Source organism: Mizuhopecten yessoensis, unplaced genomic scaffold, assembly GCF_002113885.1.
Source record: "Mizuhopecten yessoensis strain PY_sf001 unplaced genomic scaffold, ASM211388v2 scaffold2519, whole genome shotgun sequence".
Lineage (NCBI taxonomy): Eukaryota > Metazoa > Mollusca > Bivalvia > Pectinida > Pectinidae > Mizuhopecten > Mizuhopecten yessoensis.
In genome coordinates this window covers 187,802-211,852 of record NW_018404586.1, presented here as the reverse complement: position 1 = coordinate 211,852, position 24,051 = coordinate 187,802, and the positions used below count along the sequence as shown (strand labels likewise).

At 37.0% G+C, this 24,051-nt stretch overlaps 2 protein-coding genes across 4 annotated transcripts in view; one reads left to right on the top strand and one right to left on the bottom strand.

Moving 5' to 3' along the window:
- The window catches only part of LOC110446100 (rho GTPase-activating protein 24-like), a 23,650-nt gene extending 8,174 nt beyond the window's left edge, over positions 1-15,476 (bottom strand). For 2 of the 3 annotated variants that reach the window (XM_021491069.1, XM_021491072.1), the window contains exon 1: positions 15,321-15,476. The gene's annotated coding sequence lies outside the window, so the exon portion shown is untranslated. Of the gene's footprint in view, positions 1-7,300; positions 7,445-15,320 lie in introns of those variants that run through there. The other variant, XM_021491070.1, reaches the window with a different exon arrangement.
- Positions 15,477-15,677: 201 nt separating this feature from the next.
- LOC110446103 (stress-activated protein kinase JNK-like) overlaps positions 15,678-24,051 on the top strand; it is a gene marked incomplete in the record, with an annotated part of 22,291 nt that continues 13,917 nt past the window's right edge. The window contains 4 exon segments of the mRNA XM_021491077.1: positions 15,678-15,798; positions 21,687-21,932; positions 22,172-22,301; positions 23,113-23,171. Coding sequence (XP_021346752.1) covers positions 21,805-21,932; positions 22,172-22,301; positions 23,113-23,171 — 317 coding nt within the window.

Below are 24,051 nucleotides of genomic sequence, written 5' to 3'. Positions count from 1 at the left end.
AAGACCAGACATTATTCTGACTGGAAGTGTGTATATGACATAAGACCAGACGTTATTCTGACTGGGAGTGTGTATATAGACATAAGACCAGACACTTATTGAATTATCTGCCTGGTATATTGTGTTGATATAAGACCAGTTATTAACTAAGTTTGGAGTGTATGGAGATACAGTGTAAGACCTACTATTTATCTGGCTGTGAGTGTATGGAGATACAGTGTAAAGCCTACCATGTATCTGACTGTGAGTGTATGGACATCTATATATAACACCAGTAATTAATTTGGCTGTGATTGTGTGGACATAGGACCCGGTATTTGTCTGACTGAAATTTTTTATGTGGGTATGCGTAGGTGTTAGAGAGAGATGAGTCTGGAGTCTACATTGTCAATCCAATCTCTTACAGACACACGTGATTGACGTGACAATCTTAACATAACAATGTTTCCCATTATGACTATGACAATGATTTTTACCATAAAAATGGTCAGAGACTATACGCCAAATTCACTCTTAAAAAATTAAGTTAACTAGAACTGTAAATGTCTGGTGAATATTCATGAAACTGCTAACCTTTTGACGAAGAGTCCAGCAGATTATAGTCTGGTCGTTTTTTCTTTCTACAGAAACTGATCTAAAATCATGTCTCAAAATTTCATCAACCTCTGCAATTTACCCACAGATGACTGCCTATAATTGTCTAGACCTGTTGTCTGGCAATTTCTTGCAATAAATGAAGACCATTAAGACTGATTTTACAGTCATCTGGTATGTTGGGGGGGATTGTCATTAATCATTAATTCTCATTAAGAAATTACAAACTTAGCCAAAGGAAACAGTTATGAACGTTGACATAGAGCAGTTAAACAAATCAAGAGTTTGGCAAACAGTAGCACTAACATTTGTCTCTGAGATGGGCTGAAAGACAGAACTGGTGTCTCAGGATAATTAAATATACAAATTTAAAAGATATCTGTGAATTTAAAAAAAGAATGTCTGAGGAATATGTTAACACATGTAAAGTGGATTCTTCCATCAAAACTTTACATATTAACTGAAAACTTTAGACTTGGAATTTTCTCACATTCCCAATCTATGTTTAGCCTTATCCTAGTGGAATTAGAAAAAACCTTCTGTGTGCAGTGTTTTCTCCAGGTTTGAACAAGGTAATGCTGTTATCAATATCAGTAGAGCAGCCTTAAGCTGCATTACTGATACAAATATAATCTTTGTGGTACTTATTCTTTGCCCAAATATGGCCATAACAATTGTTCCTAACCAGTAACTTCATTCCTACAGGAACAGACAAACGCAGAGGGAAGGAACACATTTCTATATCATATCCCTACCAACTTGTATGGGGATGGTACTGTCATATTGGCAGAATTTAAAAATGGGTGATTTGGTTACACAATCCTTCGCTGTGGAGAATGAATAAAACATTGTTGACATTGAAATATCTGCAAAGAACATGTGTAAGTTAAAGCAATTAATGGCTTCTGAAGAGATTGTACTTTATATAGACAGGGAAACCTTTCGTTTGAATGTTAACTGTTTGATCATGTTACCTCATGTCTAAGATGTCCATTCCTCCATCACACATGTGAACAAAAGGCCCAGAGGCCTGTATCGCTCACCTGGATATATAAGCAATCATGGCAAAATATTCTCCAAATGAGATCCAAGGGAATATGCCAGACCCCAAAGCCAATCCTTGTGGCATATCTGTATTCGATTGTATGTATGGTTATGGGGTGGGGATCTCAACTGTTTCCAAGTTGTGACTCAGAAACTAGGTCCCTAGGGTTGTGGCCAGACCCCAGGATCAATTCTAATATCATTACTGTATTTATCTCTTTTTGCCGAGCATTAGTATTTATAGTTTTGGGGTGGGGATCTCAACCGTTTCAAAGTTATAACCCAGGGGTTAAGTCTGCAAGGGTGGGGCAGACCCTGGAGTCAATTATAATATCATGACTGCATTCGCCTCTTAATGTCCAACAATTGTATGCATAGTTTTGAGGTGGGGATCTTAACCATTTCGAAGTTATAACCCAGGGGTTAAGTCTCCAAGGGTGGGGCAAACCCCAAGGCCATCCTGGAAGCATATGTGCATTCATTTCTTTATACTCAGCAATTGTATATGGTTATAGGGTGGAGATCTCAACTGTTTCCAAGCTGTGACTAAGAAACTAGGTCCCTAGGGGTTCAGTCAGAACCAAGGGTCTATTCTAATATCATGACTGCATTCGTCTCTTTATGCCCAGCATTTGTGTATATAGTTCTGGGGTGGGGATCTCGACCGTTTCAAAGTTATGACCCAGGGACTATGTCTCCAAGGGTGGGGCCAGACCCTAGAGCTATCCTGGAAGCAAATGTGCATTAATTCTTCTCTTTAAACTCAGCAATTGTATATATGGTTATACGGTGGGGATCTCAACCATTTCTAAATAATAAACTTTTTTTGGCCCCACTCCTTAGCCCTGGGGGTCAGCCCCACCATTTGTACAATTTTGAATCCCTGCTTCCAATGAATGCTTCCAGCCAAATACGAACAATATCCATGGCATAGTTCTACAGAAGAAGTCGTTTATAGCAATATTGCCAACGCCCTCAGTCCCCCCGGGGGGTCAGCCCAACCATTTGTACAATTTTGAATCTTTACCATCTACGGATGCTTCCAGTCAAATATATGGTTGATACAGAATTGAGTCCCCTTGGTCCAAGGATGCTGCAGACCTAATTCAGATAAAATCCCTTAATCCCTATGGTAGAAGAAGGATTTAAAGGTTTTACCTCTATTTCTCCTATTGGGCCCTGCCCCTCTGCCCCCTGGGGAGGCCACACCCACCGTTTATACAAAATTGAGTCCCCTTGGTACAAGGATACTCCAGGCTAAATTCAGATAAAATCCCTTAATCCCTATGTTAGAAGAAGGATTTTAAAGGTTTAACCTCTATTTACCCTATTGTGCCCGCCCTTCTGCCCCCTGGGGGGCCACACCCACTGTTTATACAAAATTGAGTCCCCTTGGCACAAGGATGCTGCAGACCTAATTCAGATAAAATCCCTTCATCCCTATGGTAGTAGAAGGATTTAAAGGTTTTACCTCTATTTCCCCTATTGGGCCCTGCCCTTCAGCCCCCTGGGGGGCCACACCCACCGTTTATACAAAATTGAGTCCCCTTGGCACAAGGATGCTGCAGACTTAATTCGGATAAAATCCCTTAATCCCTATGGTAGAAGAAGGATTTTAAAGGTTTTAACTCTATTTCTCCTATTGGGCCCCGTCCTTCTGCCCCCTGGGGGGCCACACCCACCATTTATACAAAATTGGATGTTCCAAGCCAAATTTAGTGAAATTCCACTCAGCCGTTCAGGACAAATAGCGTTTTAAAGGAAAAGTTGACGGACGAGGGATGGACGCTGCGTCATAAGCTCACTTGCTGTTCGGGCAGATGAGTTAAAAAGATATTAATTTTACATATACATTTGTATATATATAACAGACAGTAGCTAAAGAGTACCAATTAAAAACTGGCGAAGTAATAATGATACAGTCACCCAAAATGTTCACCAAAATGATCACAAATATAGCCCATATGTAAATTTTGGGAAATATGACAAGGTTCAATTTGCTTATCCTTGGATGCATTTATACTGCACTACAGGTATAACCTCCCATAACAGCCCAACACAGTGGCACCTTTACAGATATAGTGCATTGTAATGACTGTCGCTAGACACTACTACCCTAGCCTGTATATGGCTGTGTATAAACACTAGCGACAGACACTACTTCCCTAGCCTATATATGGCTGTGTATAAACACTAGCGACAGACACTACTACCCTAGCCTGTATATACAAGGCTGTGTATAAACAGGCTAGGGTAAGACACTACTACCCTAGCCTGTATATGGCAGTGTATAAACACTAGTGACAGACACTACTACCCTAGCCTGTATATGGCTGTGTATAAATACACTAGTGACAGATACTACTACCCTAGCCTGTATATGGCCGTGTAGAAACACTAATGACAGATACTACTACCCTAGCCTGTATATGGCTGTGTATATACACTAGTGACAGACACTACTCCCCTAGCCTGTATATGGCAGTGTATAAACACTAATGACAGACACTACTTCCCTAGCCTGTATATGGCTGTGTATATACACTAATGACAGACACTACTACTCTAGCCTGTATATACATGGCTCTGTAGAAACACTAGTGACAGACACTACTACCCTAGCCTGTATATGGCTGTGTATAAACACTAATGACAGACACTACTACCCCAGCCTGTATATGGCTGTGTATATACACTAGCGACAGACACTACTACCCTAGCCTGTATATGGCTGTGTAGAAACACTAATGACAAACACTGCTACCCTAGCCTGTATATGGCTGTATAGAAACACTAGTGACAGACACTACTACCCTAGCCTGTATATGCATGGCTGTGTATAAACACTAATGACAGACACTACTACCCTAGCCTGTATATGGCTGTGTATATACACTAGTGACAGACACTACTCCCCTAGCCTGTATATGGCAGTGTATAAACACTAATGACAGACACCCCTCCCCTAGCCTGTATATGGCAGTGTATAAACACTTATGACAGACACTACTACCCTAGCCTGTATATACATGGCTGTGTATATACACTAGCGACAGACACTACTACCCTAGCCTGTATATACATGGCTCTGTATAAACACTAGTGACAGACACTACTACCCTAGCCTGTACATGGCTGTGTATAAACACTTATGATAGACACTACTACCCTAGCCTGTATATGGCTGTGTATTAACACTACCGACAGACACTACTTCCCTAGCCTGTATATGGCAGTGTATAAACACTAGTGACAGACAATACTACCCTAGCTAGCCTGTATATGGCTGTGTATAAACACTAGCGACAGACAGTACTTCCCTAGCCTGTATATGGCTGTGTATATACACTAGTGACAGACACTACTAACCTAGCCTGTATATGGCTGTGTATAACTACTAGCGACAGACACTACTACCCTAGCCTGTATATACATGGCTGTGTATAAACACTAGTGACAGACACTACTATACTCCCCTAGCTAGCCTGTATATGGCTGTGTATATACACTAGTGACAAACACTACTACCATAGCCTGTATATGGCTGTGTAGAAACACTAGCGGCAGACACTACTACCCTAGCCTGTATATGGCTGTGTAGAAACACTAGCGGCAGACACTACTACCCTAGCCTGTATATGGCTGTGTAGAAACCCTAGTGACAGACACTACTACTCTAGCCTGTATATGGCCGTGTATAAACCCTAGCGACAGACACTCCTCCCCCAGCCTGTATATGGCAGTGTATAAACCCTAGTGACAGACACTACTCCCCTAGCCTGTATATGGCTGTGTATAAACACTAGCAACAGACACTACTACTCTAGCCTGTATATGGCCGTGTATAAACACTAGCGACAGACACTACTACCCCNACCCTAGCCTGTATATGGCTGTGTAGAAACACTAACCCACAACTAAGGATCCATTGATTTCTCTGTCTCTATGACTCTAAACTATTGGTAGATCATATTTTAAAACTAATTTCCTGGGCTAGCTGTGTGTAAGGCGTTCATTGACTGAGACAGCCTGCTTCAATGGTGTGTAGGAATGGCATCGTGTTCCAGGGACTACACTCGGTCTGGTCTCCCAGGAGGGGCACCTCATCGCTAATATCACAACATCATGCAACCTAACTGTTGCATCTCTTCATTGAAATAGGAAAACACACACCATCAATAGCATTGTTGGGCTTAAATTGATAGCTTTCCTCGAAATTTATATGTCACTGTCAATCCTCCTGTTATTTTTAGAAACTGATTCTCATCAAACAGCTATTTCTGAGATATATTTGATCTATTCCATTTAAACTTCATGGATGAATCTGCCCAGTTAAAAACCAATGACAGGTTAGAAGATAAGATACATAACAACATGGCATGTCCCCTCATATCTCAATGTAGGACGACATGCTGGTATCTAACATGGCGTACACATGGCTAATGTCTCCAAAACCTTGGACATGTTAACGCCATGTGTATGCTTCAAAGGTTTGCTAACACAGGGACAGTACTTTAAATTAAATTTATCATTTTGTCATTAATTTGACACATAAGAGCACCCAAAGGACACTGTTTTTGAGGAGGTTTTGTAATGGTATACCTATCACCCACTCAACTAGAATAGGTGATTTTGTTTTATAGAAAACATTCTCTTATTACAATGCACTGTTGTTCTGAGCTTTCCTATATAAATTCATGGCAAATCAAAATTGAAATATGAGCAAGTGGCCCTGTGGCCTTCCACTTTCCTGGCTGTAGTATTGTATACTATGCTCCTTCGCATGGATACGTCATTGTGTATTAAATACTGCGCACCTTCACATATAATTATATTTCTCGTAGTGTATTCAATATGGTTAGCCTTACTGTATATTTTATAATGTATTCAGATGAAATATGGTACATGTATACCCAAGCTTGCTTCATATGTTGCAACAGAGAAAATTTCTAGTATTTTGTCAAGAAAAATGTTTTGCAAACAATGATCACCACGCATGGTCCGACCGCTGGTGTGTTGTGTCAACAATATTTGGTCATCTTATAAATTATATAGAACATGGTACACATTTTGATAACTACTAAAGCTAGCAATGCTAGTGTAACCTACAAAGTTTGAATAAAAGATAGAATGACATCACTTCCCAGTAAAAATGGTGACATGTCACTGTGTGCTTTTTGCATTGGATCAGCAATTGTATAACATAAAGTAAAACCTGGCCAGCTTGTTGCTCAATTCTAGATCCACCATAATCTTGTCTAAGAAACAGATATATATGTATATCTAGTCAGAGACTGTGTGGTCCTACATGTAGCTACACCATACAAATGTCAGGCACAATGTACAAGCAGATAGCAGTAAGGGGCAGCCCACCTGTGTAAACAGGGGCTATGATTCAGTACCACAAGGACAAACCTTCCTGTCTACGGCATCCCCTATTTTCATTGTAAATAGTAAAGTCATCAACATGTGTATCTGTCAACTAAATCGCACAAACATTAACTGAAACTGTATAACCAATAATACATACTATACCAGTGTACTCATCTTTAGCTAAAGCAGTTGATTTGTGGTACAAGCATGAAATTTTCAACATAAATCAACTTACAGTTAAAAGTAACATTACCTCATGATCACTCTAGCCTATATAAAATACCCTTACCTAATATGTGCACGCTCTGTATCCAAGATTGGGACAGGATGCTCCCAGTCCGACTCGCACAATCTAAATATTTACCTGCAGACTTCACTTATCATCACACCTTTGCTCTTCATCATCCCACATGTACATATACAGCAGATCCGGTTATCAACAATTTGTCCTCTTCACACAGTGTAATCAAAGGAAGAGCAGTACTGGAGAGATTGATAGCCATTTTTGCCCAGTTGATTATATATCCTGCTGGTATAACAAATCACTAGAAGGGTCATCTTTTATCACCATACCATAAGTCAACAATATGTATCTGAATGCACTGATGCAAACTGTTTACTGATCAAGTTGAGTGTGTTTTTATAATTTATCTAACAAATGTCTTTACAGCCTACAGTGGTAATTCAAGGGTTCATATTAGAGTTGAACGATGCTATTTTTATTTAGGAATTTATGACATACATGTATATGTTTTCCAAAAAATTCTGCATATTTTCCTATTTATATCCTTTTTTTCATTTGTTTTAAATCAGAAATCAATTAAATTTACGTCATGATTATACCAAAAATACTACTACACAAATGTACTTCAGCTTTGTATGGTAAATTTAAAGGGGCTGGTCGGTAAAAAAATGTCATATTTGCTAAAATGGCATACACATGTTTAAAATACCTTCTTATGAAATATACCGATACAAATTTTGCTGAAATTCACTCCCTAAGAGTAAAAATTATAATTATATTAAAGAANTCATCAACAAGGCCAAATGTAAACAATGCGGCGAAAGAAAAAGATGCATGCAAAAGTCATGACAGGCACAGGTATCAATACCGTTATATATAACAACAACATATAGGTAGGAATACTACACTTGCATCATACATGACCTTTGAAAACAATTATTTACGTATAGTATTGATGTCTTGTCCGCTAGTTGAGTCCGACATGGCACATGACGGCGTGCTATTGTTGTTATCTTCACTGCCTCACTTTCGAAACAACCACGTGAAATATATAAATAGATCTGCGCTAAATTTACGCGGGGCTTCCCCAAGATTTCAGTGGTCAAAACTGGACATTGCAAGCAGAACTCGACCATCATATTGCCGTAGTATAACTTTTGGAAGGCCAGAGAACGCATTTAGACCCATTTTTTTGTAATTTTTTCCCCGACCAGCCCCTTTGATAAGATTTTTAAAAAAATGAAAAAAATACCAATAACCAAAGATGTCATGTTTTAAATTGTTTCCCAACTGAAATTAAGATGCAGCTAGCTTTGCAAATAAGGTGTAAAAATCACAGCATCAAAAAGGCAAAGACATTCATGAGTGTAAAAATAGTCTTTTTTTTTGTATTCTGTGTTTTTTAAGTTTTATCAAATTGATAAAAAAAGTACCTTGTATAAACTCAAACTGATATGAAGGTTGAAGTTACAGCTATGTTTTTTTAAATATATGTATGCTAATATGTGTGTAATACTGAATAAATTTCTTTCGCTAGTGCTTTCAAGTCAAATAAATATTCTGAAATGCTGCCATATTGTATCAAGCCCAACCATTATAATTTCTTTACAGACTAAAAACTGACAGTTACAAAATCATCCTCATGATCACTTGGTCATGTATCAAACCAACTTAACGAGGAAGAATAGAGAAAACAGGTTTTTGACCTTTTTTTTAAAATTACCATCTACATAATCATACTCTACAGTCATTACAATGAATTTCTTATACATGTGTAATAAATGTGTAAATCCAGAGTACCTACATTTTCTTCCTAGACTAGTAACCAACTCCATAAAATTGATCTTGTGCATGCCAGTGTCTAATGCTTCAACTGAATACCAAAGCTATTCTGGACAACAAGACCTATAACACCAGTGAGTGGCTTACATGTTTATAATTCATGTAAACCCCACAACCAATCCCTTACTTCTACAGCTACACATATACCTCAGTATAAATAAACTAGGAGTATTCTGGATATCCCTATTCCCCACATGTTTTTAAATTAAACAATGTTAAATATATGTCAATGAAAGTGGTGATATGTAGCTAGTTAGTTGATATCAATATCAAAGGGATGAAGTAAATAATTCAGTTATATTTACATCTCTCCCTTCTCCAGCTTAGTAAATACTGACTCCTTATAAATTATGTATATATACACTGTGAAAAAAGGCTCAACGGATTGATACTTGATTCCAATATGGCATTGTTCAAGGTTCAGTGAGATAACAGTATGATGGCATTGTTCAAGGTTCAGGTAGATAAGTCTGATGGCATTGTTCAATGTTCAGGGAGATAACAGTCTGATGGCATTGTTCAAGGTTCAGGGAGATAACAGTCTGATGGTATTGTTCAAGGTTCAGGGACATAACAGTCTGATGGCATTGTTCAAGGTTCAGGGAGATAACAGTCTGATGACAGCCATTGCTTGGTTACAGGGAGATAACAGTCTGATGACAGCCATTGCTTGGTTACAGGGAGATAACAGTCTGATGACAGCCATTGCTTGGTTACAGGGAGATAACAGTCTGATGACAGCCATTGCTTGGTTACAGGGAGATAACAGTCTGATGACAGCCATTGCTTGGTTACAGGGAGATAACAGTCTGATGACAGCCATTGCTTGGTTACAGGGAGATAACAGTCTGATGACAGCCATTGCTTGGTTACAGGGAGATAACAGTTTGATGACAGCCATTGCTTGGTTACAGGGAGGTAACAGTCTGATGATAGCCATTGCTTGGTTACAGGGAGATAACAGTCTGATGACAGCCATTGCTTGGTTACAGGGCGATAACAGTCTGATGACAGCCATTGCTTGGTTACAGGGAGATAACAGTCTGATGACAGCCATTGCTTGGTTACAGGGAGACATCTGTAATGTCTAATTGTACAACAAAAAGAGGTTGACAAACTTTTTATTACACGGATGCACATTCAAATTTTCAGTGAACAACATTTTTTTTTTATTCTGCGTCACTTCCACAGCAGTATGTCAATGTGCTTACATAACAGCTGTTAGAAATGGCTAAAAACGTTCAAATGGCTACTCAGATTAATTAATTTAAAATTTAAAAGCTATGAAAAGAAGGAAAAATAGTGTTGTTCACTGTGTGTTTTCAAATTTACTCATACTGATGTTGAGTCACTGGAACCATAATAGTCTTGCAACCACGGTTACAGTTGTTACTATGGTACTTATCCACTAAGATTTTTAATCCAAATTACCTGTCAAATATTGGTGTCGGAATGAAATATAGAGGTTTTAGTGACCCCTTTTTTGATACAGATGACACAATGCTTGATCACACTATGGGCAAGATATGGATGATGCATTTCAGTATTTAAGGTCAATAATATGCAGTGTCCCCATTTTGGTAGGTGACACCACTTTATCATGATGTATATACCAAGTATGATCTAGATCTCCAGCTACATGAATCAGTGTACAAGATGTGGCTTAGAAACCTGTATTTTAGTATCAGGTCAAGGTCAAATTGAATGACCCCCGTTTTGGTACATGACACACCCCTTAAAAAAGATGGACACACCCCTTAAACAAGATGTTTACTATCTATCAAGGCCAAAGTGTCCCTACCTTAGTATGCAACACACTGCTTGCTCCCAACGTGCATTAAAGTGCATGCCAAGTATGATTTCCTTACATATAAATCAGTGGGCAAGGTATGGCCCTTGTATTTCAGTACTTGAGGCCTAGGTCATGGTTGAAGGTAAAGTAGAGGTTGCAGTAATTAAAGTTTGGTACAAAATTTACACCACTCGACCTAATTACTTGTACTGATATGAAATATATGCTCCAGATATATGGCTGGATGCATGAAAAGACATATAAACATAAAAAATGAGCACTATATATTTCCTATTCAGTTCTGTGAATTGGATTAAAATAAAGAGCAAGTAGACATGGTTACTGGCACTTAAAGCCCACCTTAGGGGTCATCAGGTGGCCAAATTTGTATTATGACAACATATTATATTGCTCACTCATTTCTTTGTTATACATGTACTTCCACTACGGTTCCATCTCAGAATATGCCTAATAGTGCAGGAAAATAAACATTCACAATCCAAAAATAAACATGCTACAGAAATTTGTCTATCTATATCTGCCTTAATTTGTCACCTAAAAAACACCCATTTGTCAACAGGGATAATACTCTTCCAAAGCATCCCACTAAGTCTGGTTTATATTTGATGTAATGTTCCAGCAACACCATCTGGAAATCAATAGGCTTCTTTTCCTTCCTTTTGGACACACAGACATGGACAGATAAAGCAATGACTACATGTATATCCCTCCACAAGAAAAAATAAATCATTGTAACTGGGAAATTTGAAAAATACCAGTATTTCACTTTCAGCTTGGGGAAAAAATCAAAAGTTGGCAGTGGATTAGACCAAAACCAAACCCACATCAAGTCTGTAAACATGGCTAAAATTCAATCAGTCGTCCCTTTAAAGGAAAAAGTTGACATCAGATGAAAAGACTGTATCCTATAGCACAACCTGCTTGTATTTCGACAGATGAGCTAGTTAAATATTTTCTTAAACAGGAACATGATCATCAGATAAAATTTTGAAAGTGCTTCATTAAAATGTATTGCATTGTGTAACAATGCAACTCAACATAACATTCCAGATCCTGGAGGCTATCTGGAGTAGAATTGTCGATACAGAGGTACATTTTACATGTGTATACATATTTCACACTTCACAAACACTAGATCTGGATGCATACTTCCGTATTGATAATCCACCAGGAAATAACATGTCTACAATGTCAGATTGACCAGGTTATCTTAACTTGTACCCATTATAGTACTGAAACTTACCATTATTACCTTCTGTTGATGGCATTATCGGTCTCATATAACAACCATTGTTGTTGTGGATTTGCAAATATAACATACAGATCTAGAGACAACACTATTGGGACATGACACCATCATTATCAATCAAAGAAAATATTACTTAACAGTGATAAGCTGCACCATTAAAATTCATAATGGACTAAGTACTTCAGAGAGTGTATAGAAATAGTTATATCCAAGTAGCACTGATATTTTCTCCTGTGGTGTTAGAAGAGAAGCCTTTATGCATTTATTTGCATGATTTTAGAATTTAACAATATGACAGCTGGATTATATAACTTTTCCACCATTACTTGTGGCACTTGCTGTTGTCCCCTTTCCCAGTACTTTAGGCATATATCCCAAAATGATCGATTAAAACTGACAAACTTTATATCTATCTTCGTGTTTCACCCCAAAAACTCAAGATCCCATATATACTATATTACAAAACTAACAGCTGTTCAGAAATTATTAAAAAGCACATAATAAGCTTTCACCAAATTTTGCAGAATTTAAATTATATATTTTAACCAACCCTGATCAGTGATCACTCCCAATTATAAATAAAAATCATGATTTTAATTGATCTAACAAAAATACTCTCTAAGGGTATCCTATTAGCATAAATACTCTTTGAAGATATCCTATTAGCATAAATACTCTCTGAAGATATCCCATTAACATAAATACTCTCTAGAGGATATTCTATTAAAATAATACTCTCTGAGGATATCCCATTAACATAAATACACTCTGAGAATATCCCATTTACATAACTAGAGGCACAAAGGGCCTGTATCGCTCACCTGTTTCTTTTGTTACATGAAACAGACATAGGTAACTTTAGACCTAATTTGGCAACTAAAACACAAGACATTTAAACATCCTTTAAACGCTTCTTAAGATAGTGTTGTTTGAAATTTGGAATTTGAATCTTAAAGCTTTTAACCCACATTGACCTTTGACACCAGCTAGCAATTGAAGTTGATATTTGACCTCATTGCTATGACAAAGAAAAAGATTCGCACTGCCGGTCTACATAGCATACCAAAGTATCATGACTCTTGTCCGAATGGTTCTTAGGATATTGTTCTTTGAAGTTTTTAACATATTTGACCCCTGTGACCTTGAAACTAGGTTAAGGTCCTTTTAATGAGGAAACTTTATAGCACTCTATCCCAGGTACCTACTGGCCAAATATGACCCTGGGACTTATGGAACTTGAGAAGAAGATTGTTAAAGCTTTAAACTCATGTTAACGTTTGACCCCTGACTAGCCCTTAAAGTTGACATTTGACCTCATTACTGTAATTAAGAAAAGGATTTGTACTACTGGTCTACATAACATACCCAAGTATCATGACTCTAGTTCAAGTGGTTCTTAGGATATTGTTGTTTGAAATTTTTAACATATTTGACCGCTGTGACCTTCAAAGCAGGTCTAGGTCTGTTTAATGAGGAAATATTTAGCACCACATCCCAGGTACCTACTGACCAAATATCATGACCCTGGGCCTTATGGAACTTGAGAAGAAGATTGTTAAAGCTTTTAACCAAAGTTGACATTTGACCCCCGACTAGCATTTAAAGTTAACCTTTGACCTCATTACTGTAATTGAGAAAAAATATTCGCACTACTGGTCTACATAACATACCAAAGTATCATGACTCTAGTTCAAATGGTTTTTAGGATACTGTTGTTTGAAATTTTTAACATATTTGACCGCTGTGACCTTGAAAGTATGTCAAGGTCATTTTAATGAGGAAACTTTTTATAGCACTCCATCCCAGGTACCTACTGACCAAATATCATGACCCTAAGTCCTACAGTTCTTCAGAAGAAGTCGTTCAAAAGAAAAAGTTGACGGACGGACGACGGTTTGTTTGTTTGTTTGTTTGATTTTGTTTAACGTCCTATTAACAGCTAAGGTCATTTAAGGACGGCCTCCCCTGTGTGCAAGATGCATGCGTGTAGTGTATGTGTGTGTATTTTGGGAGGCTGCGATATGTTCGTGTTTGCCTCCTTGTGATAGCGCGGAACTGATGCCGACTTTATAGTGCTACCTCACTGAAACATACTGCCGAAGACACCCAGCAGGACGCCCCACCCGGTCACATTATACTGACAACGGGCGAACCAGTCGTCCCACTCCTAATTTGCTGAGCGTTAAGCAGGAGTAGAAACTACCATTTTTAAAGACTTTGGTATGTCTCGGCCAGGGGACAGAACCCAAAGCCTTCCTCACAGGGGCGAACGCTCAACAAATGGCCAAAAGTGAGGCATTGTCAAGGGAGACATTAGGAAGAAGAAAGTAATTTAGAAAGGAGAGAGGAGAGAAGAGATAAGGTCCCAAATTTAGTCGCCTTTTACGATCATGCAATTGTGGGCAGCAGGTACAACTCTTAACCCCTACCTGCAGGGTCAACGGACTACGGACGACGCAGTACGGCATAAGCTCACATGGCCCTTCGGACCAGGTGAGCTTAAAAAAAATCCTAATCTGACGCTGTTAGGCGATGGCTGTTCTCGATATCGCCGATTCCTTCGACGGTGACCGCTACAGCCATTGAACTTGTTACGTCACAGCCGATAGGGGCCAATTCACCGCGAGTTATGATCATGCTAATTAGTAGTAGAAGGACAGGTTAAAGTCCTACACTTTACACATCGATATCTCGGTATGGGGATGACCAATTTTAATGTGGTTTTCAACATTTTTGTGTTTGGATCATATAGAATAATAATATATTCATTTCTATTTTCGTTCAGTGTACACTTTAAAGATTATCCAGGAATTTTTGTCATAAAAAAAAATACCAAAACATCCTATAGTCTAAGGTATACAGAAACTACCTGTTCCCTTACTTTTAATACCTTACACTCAGTTCATTGCTGTTCATCTGCATTTATCTGTCAACTGACAATGTGTGTATAATGTAAATCATAAAAGTGCATAAACTATTCTGTATTTTTCATCAAATGTATTACTTCGCAAGAAGTAGTCGGTGCACGCCTACAAATCTTAGTTACACAATCTGACTGCAGATAATACCTATAACATCATAATTAAACATGCCCTTATTTATTATATGGTGGATAGAGAGGGCTAACATGTCACTAGAAATGCTTTAATTTAACGATGTACCTGATGTTTTCTCCGCGAAAAGTCGTCTCTGTGCAATGATACTCTCACTTGTATATCCTAACATTTCTTGAAGTTCCGCATCTCGTGTCAATACCAACTAGGAACCAGAAATCGATATATTGATGAACATCATCCCTGCTTGCCCTGCTGGGAGGTTTACTTCCTATGTGCACATAAAGTGGTGACGTACGAAATTTCTATAATTTTATTCATTCGATCGAAAATATTTAGGGTACACGTAATTGATTGTCAGATTAATGTTTCTTTATGTACAGGTTTACATATGGAATGTATCTGATACTTATTTAGTCTCGTTATAAACGATAATCAAATTACAACAAGACATGCTTACGTCACACGCACCAAAATAGACTATTCCTAATGGAGGAATATTTATCGAAAGACTTCTTACGACCCACAGGATTTCTTGTCTTCATCCTTTGATCACAGACAATTGTTGTCCATTTGGAATATCTAGGTAAATATGTCTTTATACTCGTTAGATTTTTAAACATTTGTTATTTGACTTTCTGGGAACAGGTGCCTGCTTATTGGAAAGTTGCCGATGCGGCACCACTGGCGTGACTTTTCGTGCACGTCCCCGACACGAGTCTGTTGTATTAGATTCTTCCGATCCACATCCTCTTCGTGGATGCGTATGATCGTCATAATTTGTGTCATTTTATTGTTTTTAACGATGTGTTGTTGATGATTTTTTTTGGGTGCCAAATACGGAAAATCCTGCCGCTGGACTTGATGCAGTCTGTAACTGTACTGTCTAGTAGATCTAGAGCTGTCATGATGCGATAAAATGTTGTTGAAATCATGACTTACTGATACAGTAGTATATTTCCAGTCCATGACGTTATTGTTCCTCTTCACGGGACTCGCTTTTTGATTCCATTGTAAATCAATAGTTGCAACAAGCAGCTTTAAATTTGGTTATTACATGCTTTGTATCTAGTCTTGTTGGTGAACGTGTGCGTCAACGAGTTGAAATCAGTCGTTTACGCATTGTGACTGATTTCAACTCGTTGACGCACACGTTCACCAACATGTTCAACGTGTTGAAGATGTCATAGGGGGATTTAGTTAAGAAGTGCTTGATTTAAAACATGGGTACACCGCTGAAATCAGAGAGACATGAAGTAATAGCTAGTAAGGGTTATTGAGAAGAAAGACAGGAAGACCGTGTTCATGAACTATGGGAGTCTTGTTCTGTTTACATAAAGTCTGTAATCAGCAATGAACATGGTCTGGAAGACACACCAAGTACACAATGATAAGCATGTTACCTACAATCCTGTAGTAATGTGGCTATATATACGGTGTCAGGTCTTTTCGGTAACAAGTCGTTTCGGGACTTTTTTCAGGTTGTTTCGGAACATGTCAAAAGTCGTTTCGGGATTTTTCTTCTTTTTTTCCTTCTGTAGATACCATTGTCTTTTTTCTTTAAACATATTTTAATGTCAAATAAATTTAAACAATTGATTGAATAAAAGTTATATCTTATCATAACCTTCTCCCGTCATACATTTACCATTACATGATTTTAATAAAACATAAATAAAAATACACAACATAATAACATCCTTCAAAATATATTGCTGGATTTGATGAATTGATTCTCGTGCATGTCTAAAACAATCTATGTGTTTAACGTTTTTACTTTCATGAAATTTAATTTCAATATAGCAAAAATAAAATGCTGAAAACATTGTTTAATAGAATCAATGTTAACTCATTCGTCTCTTAATGTCAATAATGGAGGATAGAGTGAGTTGAAAACATATTACAATATCAAACAAGGAATCAACCTATCAATAACGAAAGAAATTGAATGTTGAATTTTATAAGTTCCTCTAGATCTGTATTTGATAACGAGATTAGTTTCATCAGGTAACAACACACTGTCAATCGGGTAAATGTTGGTAGGTATCCCCTCAAGCGCTAGCAATCAGGGTAACACGGGTAAGTCGTGACACAGGTCATACAGGACTTTATATGAAACGGGAGGGAAATGTAATTTATAAGTGAACATTTTAGGTGTCCCGAAACGATTTGATTAAGTCCCGAAACATCTTGTGTCATGTCCCGAAACGACCTGTTACCGAAACGACTAGCATTCATATACACTTTCCGGCTGCTGAATATTGTTGTATATTTCTACTACTCTCACACACTTTCGTTGCATTTCAAAATCTTTTGTTAATCATAAAATCAACAAAACAAAACGCCAGAATTTGTGAACCTGGCGGAAAACATATTTTACTACATTTGTAACAGCAGATGCAGGCTAAAATTAACATACTTGTCCGGGGCAAGTCAGTCAATTAACTGGCTGATAACTTTGGTATTTATTGACCGATGTACATGAAACTTGGTCAAGATGTTCAGTTTACAAAAAAACACATTAAGGTAAAAAGTCAAGGTCAAAGGTTAAGGTCATTAGGTTCAAAGGTCAAGGTCAAATTTTTCATCTTTTCAGTGATGAACATTTTGTTATGACATGATGAAGCAAAGTTGATCAGAATTAAACAAGGAGTCAACTGGCAAAAGGTCAAGGTCATTGGGTCAAAGGTCAAGGTCAAATTTTGTAGCTTTTCACTGGTGAACATTTCGGTATGACATGATGAAGCAAAGTTTTTCGGAATTCAACAAAGAAACACACTGAGGTAAAAAGTCGGTCAAAGGTCAAGGTCAAATTTTGCATCTTTTCACTGATGAACATTTTGTTATGACATGATGTAGCAAAGTTAATCAGAATTAAACAAAGAGACACACTGAGGTAAAAAGTCGATCAAAGGTCAACGTCAAATTTTGCATCTTTTCACTGATGCACATTTTGTTATGACATGATGTAGCAAAGTTAATCAGAATTAAACAAGGAGTCAACTGACCAAAGATCAAGGTCACTGGGTTAATGGTCAAGGTCATTTGGGTACAAAGGTCAAAAACAAATTGGATCTCTGACTTTGACCCTGGCTGTTGATGGAGGAGGGATATAAGGTGAAATAAAACAAATCAAAGCTAACAAATGAGTATTGCACCGGTATTTACATTTCTGTTAGCCCAGCAAATATGGAGGTGGAAGGAAACGACTCACATCATAGTACATGTAAAATCTATATTTTGCTTCCTTGCGATTCTTTTTGAAGTCCAAATGTCAAACGTCAAGCTCAACTATATGGGCAGATTGCTTCTTGATGATTATGTGGGGTATATGGCCACAAGACGGGGCCCTTACTTACCTGTCAGTGTTCTAGCTTCAAATACTTTTCAGTCTTAAATCTGTATGCTAGATATTGAATAATGTGTGTTTATTGTTTTTTGTCACTTTGAATAACATTTCTGTTCATGTTAAAAACAAAATCAACTCTGTGTATAAATATATCAGGAGACCGTTAAGCCCCATGAGCCTCTTGTTAAATTTAATGTCATTGTTTGACTTTCAAGGTCATAGGGGTCAAATGTGTTAAAATCGTTTAACATGTTCTTTTGAATGACTTGAGTCAAGACAAGACACTGATATTTTGCCTGTAGCTTTATTTTAGTCCACATTTAAGATTACAATTGTGAGATTAATACCAGGTGAGCTATGCAGGCCCATTAGGCCTCTTTGTTGTAGATGAACCACTAAAAATGTAAGGGGGTCCTTTTTGCTCTATTCATCCATACTGTGATGTCCAGGCAAGGGCATTTTGTAGGCTATCTTTGCCCTCTTCATTCTCTAGATCTAAGATCTTTTAAATATTTCTGTATTATCCATGAATATAAGTATAATCAACAAGGTTAGGCAATTCATGGACAAACATCGGGAAAAGAAGGGTCCGAGTAATGAGTGGCCGGGTGGCGCAGTAGATACCGCACTAGCCTTTTACCAAGGTGGCCTTGGTTCGATTCCTTGATCGGACGTGAAAAGGTATGGGTTCACCTGCTTGACGATATGTCGGTGTTCTTTGGGTACTCCAGTTTCCTCCCACTTTTAAGACCCCCAGGGTGCTAACATCCGGGCCAACAAGAGGGATTAACATAAATTGTAATAACTTATTTCATAATTATCAATGGGTAAAGATTACCATGACCACATCATTCTATGTTTGATAATTGTTGTAAAGTGAATAAATATTAAATGAGCATTGTGGAATTTGGACATCACCTTTCACCATTCTGAATGTAGCTCATATCACCTGTTGTTCAGAAACTCCTTTAAATCTTTGATAGCATATCTGGCTCAAGAATTAGTATATTTTAAAGTTTGCTTAGTAACTGATTAAGAAGGGGCATTGTCAATGAGTCTAAATATATGTGTTATTTATAATCCCCTATCCATTGCTTCGGTCTATGTGAAATGCATGAATTTAAGTCTTTTAAATTTACTTTAAAACAAAGTTTTATCTAGTGGTGTACTGATAATCAGAAACATTAATTAAATCGAGTTTGAAAAGGGTCCGATTCAATAACCGATTTTGCTGATGAAAGATCAATGATGTTCAATTGTATTGTAATCCTTTTCTAACTTGAAGCTGATGCAACATCTGCACCGACATTATAAATTTGGTGGTTTAGTTAGGGCTTTTCACCAACAGGCGTCATTTCGCACTCCGGGAATCCCCTCCTACTCAGTCAGCTACTGTAGACTTGCACAAGTTATTATTAGAAGGCCAAATCAGTCCTTACAGTGAAAAGCCTGTCAAATTGTTAGCCAACAATTTCTAATATAAAAATGGAATTGTATATGGTAAAAAAGCGGAATTGCTTTTCGTTGCATCACTTGCATTTGTTTCGTATAATACATACATCTGCATTTTGTATCAACCGAAACCGCCATATTTGAAAGCTTGTCAAATGAAGCTAGCAGAGTGTTTTTCGTGATAAATTATTATTAATATGATATGTTATTGTGATTGGAGCATTCAAATGGGGGTAATTAATACCTAAACTGTGAGTACACATAGTCGTCATCAAGTTTTGAGTCAAAACAGAGATATAATTGAATCCTTCCTTCCACCTAGATTTCGGAAACGAGTATTTTCTCATCAGTCGGCACAATTACATCAGATAATAAATCGGCTGGCCTCTTATGTTACACGAGTAGGTCATTTAAACCGATAATTGATTATCGATCGATTATTGAGTTCCGATTATCAATCTTCAATATTTGACCAATTCCCAGCACTAGTTTTATCATTCTTTGTCTAATTTGGTTAAAAATTTATTCTAAAACTAACTGTTACCAAATGGAAGAATCAGCATTTTTGCAGAAACAAGATCATGTTTCATATGCATGGTTACCAGTTCTGTCAGGCGGTGGATGTTAAGTGACAGTTAAAAAATTCTGTCATAATTTAAATTGAACAGCATGACATGATTGGTCCACAATTGCTTATGGTAGTTTGTCATATTTGGTTGGTAGGGTTATCTAAAGGGCTGTATGAAAGAAATTTTATTATGTATCCATAATTTCTAACATTTTCAAAATTAGGAAGCCCAACTGTCTTGAAGTGAACATGCTATTCCTCTTAATGTCGCTGGGGTCAAATGTTTAAAGAAAAATTCAAACATCTTCTGTAAAACCAAAATGGCAAGAGTGATGATATCTGCCCAGTAAATTGCTGGGATGAAGGGCTAACAAGTTTGTTCAAATGAGTTGCCTCAAATAACTTTCAATATCACAGGGGTCAGATATGTTTCAATATTTAAACAACTTCTTCTCAACAACAAAAAGTCCTCGAGTGATAATATTTGGCCAGTAGCATGTTTGGATGATAGGCTTCAAAGTTGGTTCAAATGAATGACTTGACAAGGGGTCAAGTGTTTAAAACTTTAAAAAAAATTCCTACCATACGTAACCAAAAGACCAAAGGTAGTGAGGTTTGGCCTGCATCTAAATTTAATCAACTTTTATGTATTCCACCTTGATCAACTTTTAAGGTTACTGGTGTGAGATAAAAACCAGATAAGCAATACAGACCCAGTTGGCCTCTTGTTTACCTTGAACCATCCCTGGACCAAGCTTAAGGTGATTCAATGTTAAATATAAGAAAGTGATGACCTCTTTATTTTGTCATCTATTTGGCATACAAAAAAAGTGAAAAAATAGGGGTACCTCTTCTTAATGGCTCGTATAAAATTCTACATTATGAATTATTTAATATAAATTATACAAGTTTTGCATGCAAATAATGCTTTCAGTTTTTCAATTTTCCATAATAAAGGAGTATGCACATTTCTAGAGCTGAAATACTTTTGTGTTTTCACGTTGTGTGTTTGATTTTTTCCATTTGAAATTGAAAAATTCAAACTCATGTTTGATAGTGTCAATGTTGTAAAGATTCATGTTTTTTTTTTATATATATTTTGTAGATGACACTGGTCCTGAATCAAAGCAAGCTGTGAAAGGTCAATTTTGAAGTATTTTCTAAACCTGTCTACACCAATGGACGTGTAGAGGTTTCCTCGTCTATCCTAACCTAACTGCAGTATGACTAACCCTCCTGCTGCTTCCCCTCCCAACTTCTATATGGTAGAAGTTGGTGACTCCACTTTCACAATACTAGAAAGATACCAGAATCTCAAGCCAATAGGATCTGGAGCTCAAGGCATTGTGTGGTAATTATGAAAGGATTTTAATACATACATGTACATTCTTCCTTGTTGAGTTCAGACCTCAAAATTGCATTTTGCAGAAATCATATTGGCCTCTAAAAGAAAACGACATCATATTAAACAAGTCAATTATTTCTATAATTAAAGTTTGCTGCTTATTTTCAAAAGTCTTCAATTTACAAAATTTATTGTATAACATTTTCTGTTGTTGAATATTATGAAAATTACGTTATTTTATTCAGTGCTGCCTATGACACTGTAGCCGGAACAAATGTTGCCATAAAGAAACTCAGTCGTCCATTTCAAAATGTTACACACGCCAAGAGAGCATACAGAGAATTTGTACTGATGAAGTTGGTCAATCACAAGAATGTAAGTCAGATTATTATTAACTGGTGGATATTGGCAGTATATGTTAAACTTTTAACTCTGGCGACATAATTTCTTACATATATCCTTGTTTCATTTACCAGACCTGACACATATATCCTTGTTTCATTTACCAGACCTGACGACACATGTATCCTTGTTTCATTTACCAACCCTGACACATATATCCTTGTTTCATTTACCAGACCTGACACATATTTCTTCATTTACCAGACCTGACGACACATATATCCTTGTTTCATTTACCAGACCTGACACATGTTTCTTCATTTACCAGACCTGACACATATATCCTTGTTTACCAGTTCTGACACATATATCCTTGTTTACCAGACCTGACATATATATCCTTGTTTACCAGATCTGACACATATATCCTTGTTTCATTTACCAGACCTGACACATATTTCTTCATTTACCAGACCTTACACATATATCCTTGTTTACCAGTTCTGACACATATATCCTTGTTTACCAGACCTGACACATATATCCTTGTTTACCAGACCTGACATATATATCCTTGTTTCATTTACCAGACCTGACACATATTTCTTCCTTTACCAGACCTGACACATATATCCTTGTTTACCAGACCTGACACAATCATGAGTATACATACCAGTATATTGATAAATCACTAGAATTGACATTGATACAATTTTGTTACAATTTTCGTAAAAAGTTACCTGTTGAATTTAAGTAACAAAAGAATAAGTGTTGAACAAATGTACTATATGAAAATATTACATTGATGAAGGTTGATTTATAATTTGTAGTTTATGTTTTTCAGATAATAGGCTTGTTAAATGCATTTACTCCACAAAAAACTCTAGAAGACTTCCAGGATGTGTAAGTATTGTGACTCAAAATATTTTACATCCTTTAATTATATACTTCAAGAGCAACGATTCATAAAACATTCCAGATCTTAATACACAGACCAATTATTTCACATGAAAGTCCATGAACATTCACAGGTGTGCAGCATCCATAGTGGAAAAATCTAGACTTAAAGTTAAAAAAAAGTGAATGCCATATCTCAGTAACAAAGTAAACTCTGGAGGAATCATACAAAAACGTACCTTAGGCTTGATCTTTGAAAAATTGGAGATGACAGATTGGACAGTGGTTTCAAAAGTCTCACAAATGGAGCTGTATGTCTGTCACTTGAATATTCAACCCACATTGAAACAAAACCTTAATGTCCTTCCACATTGTACTCTTTAATAGAAAATTGCTTCTAAAAACAAACATTCATAACACCTCCTCCACCCCCACTTTACAAATTACCTTTTTAAGGGGAAGGGACATATATATATACAGGTATGTGCATAGTTGTGTCTGTATATAGATGTAATACAGATACTTTATACGAATGTGTAGTATACTATGTGTATACAGGGGTATATATATACAGGTATGTACATAGTTGTGTCTGTATATAGATGTAATACAGATACTTTATAAAGATGTGTAGTATAATATGTGTATACAGGTATATATATATACAGGTATGTGCATAGTTGTGTCTGTATATAGATGTAATACAGATACTTTATATGGATGTGTAGTATACTATGTGTATACATGGGTATTTATATACAGGTATGTACATAGTTTTGTCTGTATATAGATGTAATACAGATACTTTATACAGATGTGTAGTATACTATGTGTATACAGGGGTATATATATACAGGTATGTACATAGTTGTGTCTGTATATAGAT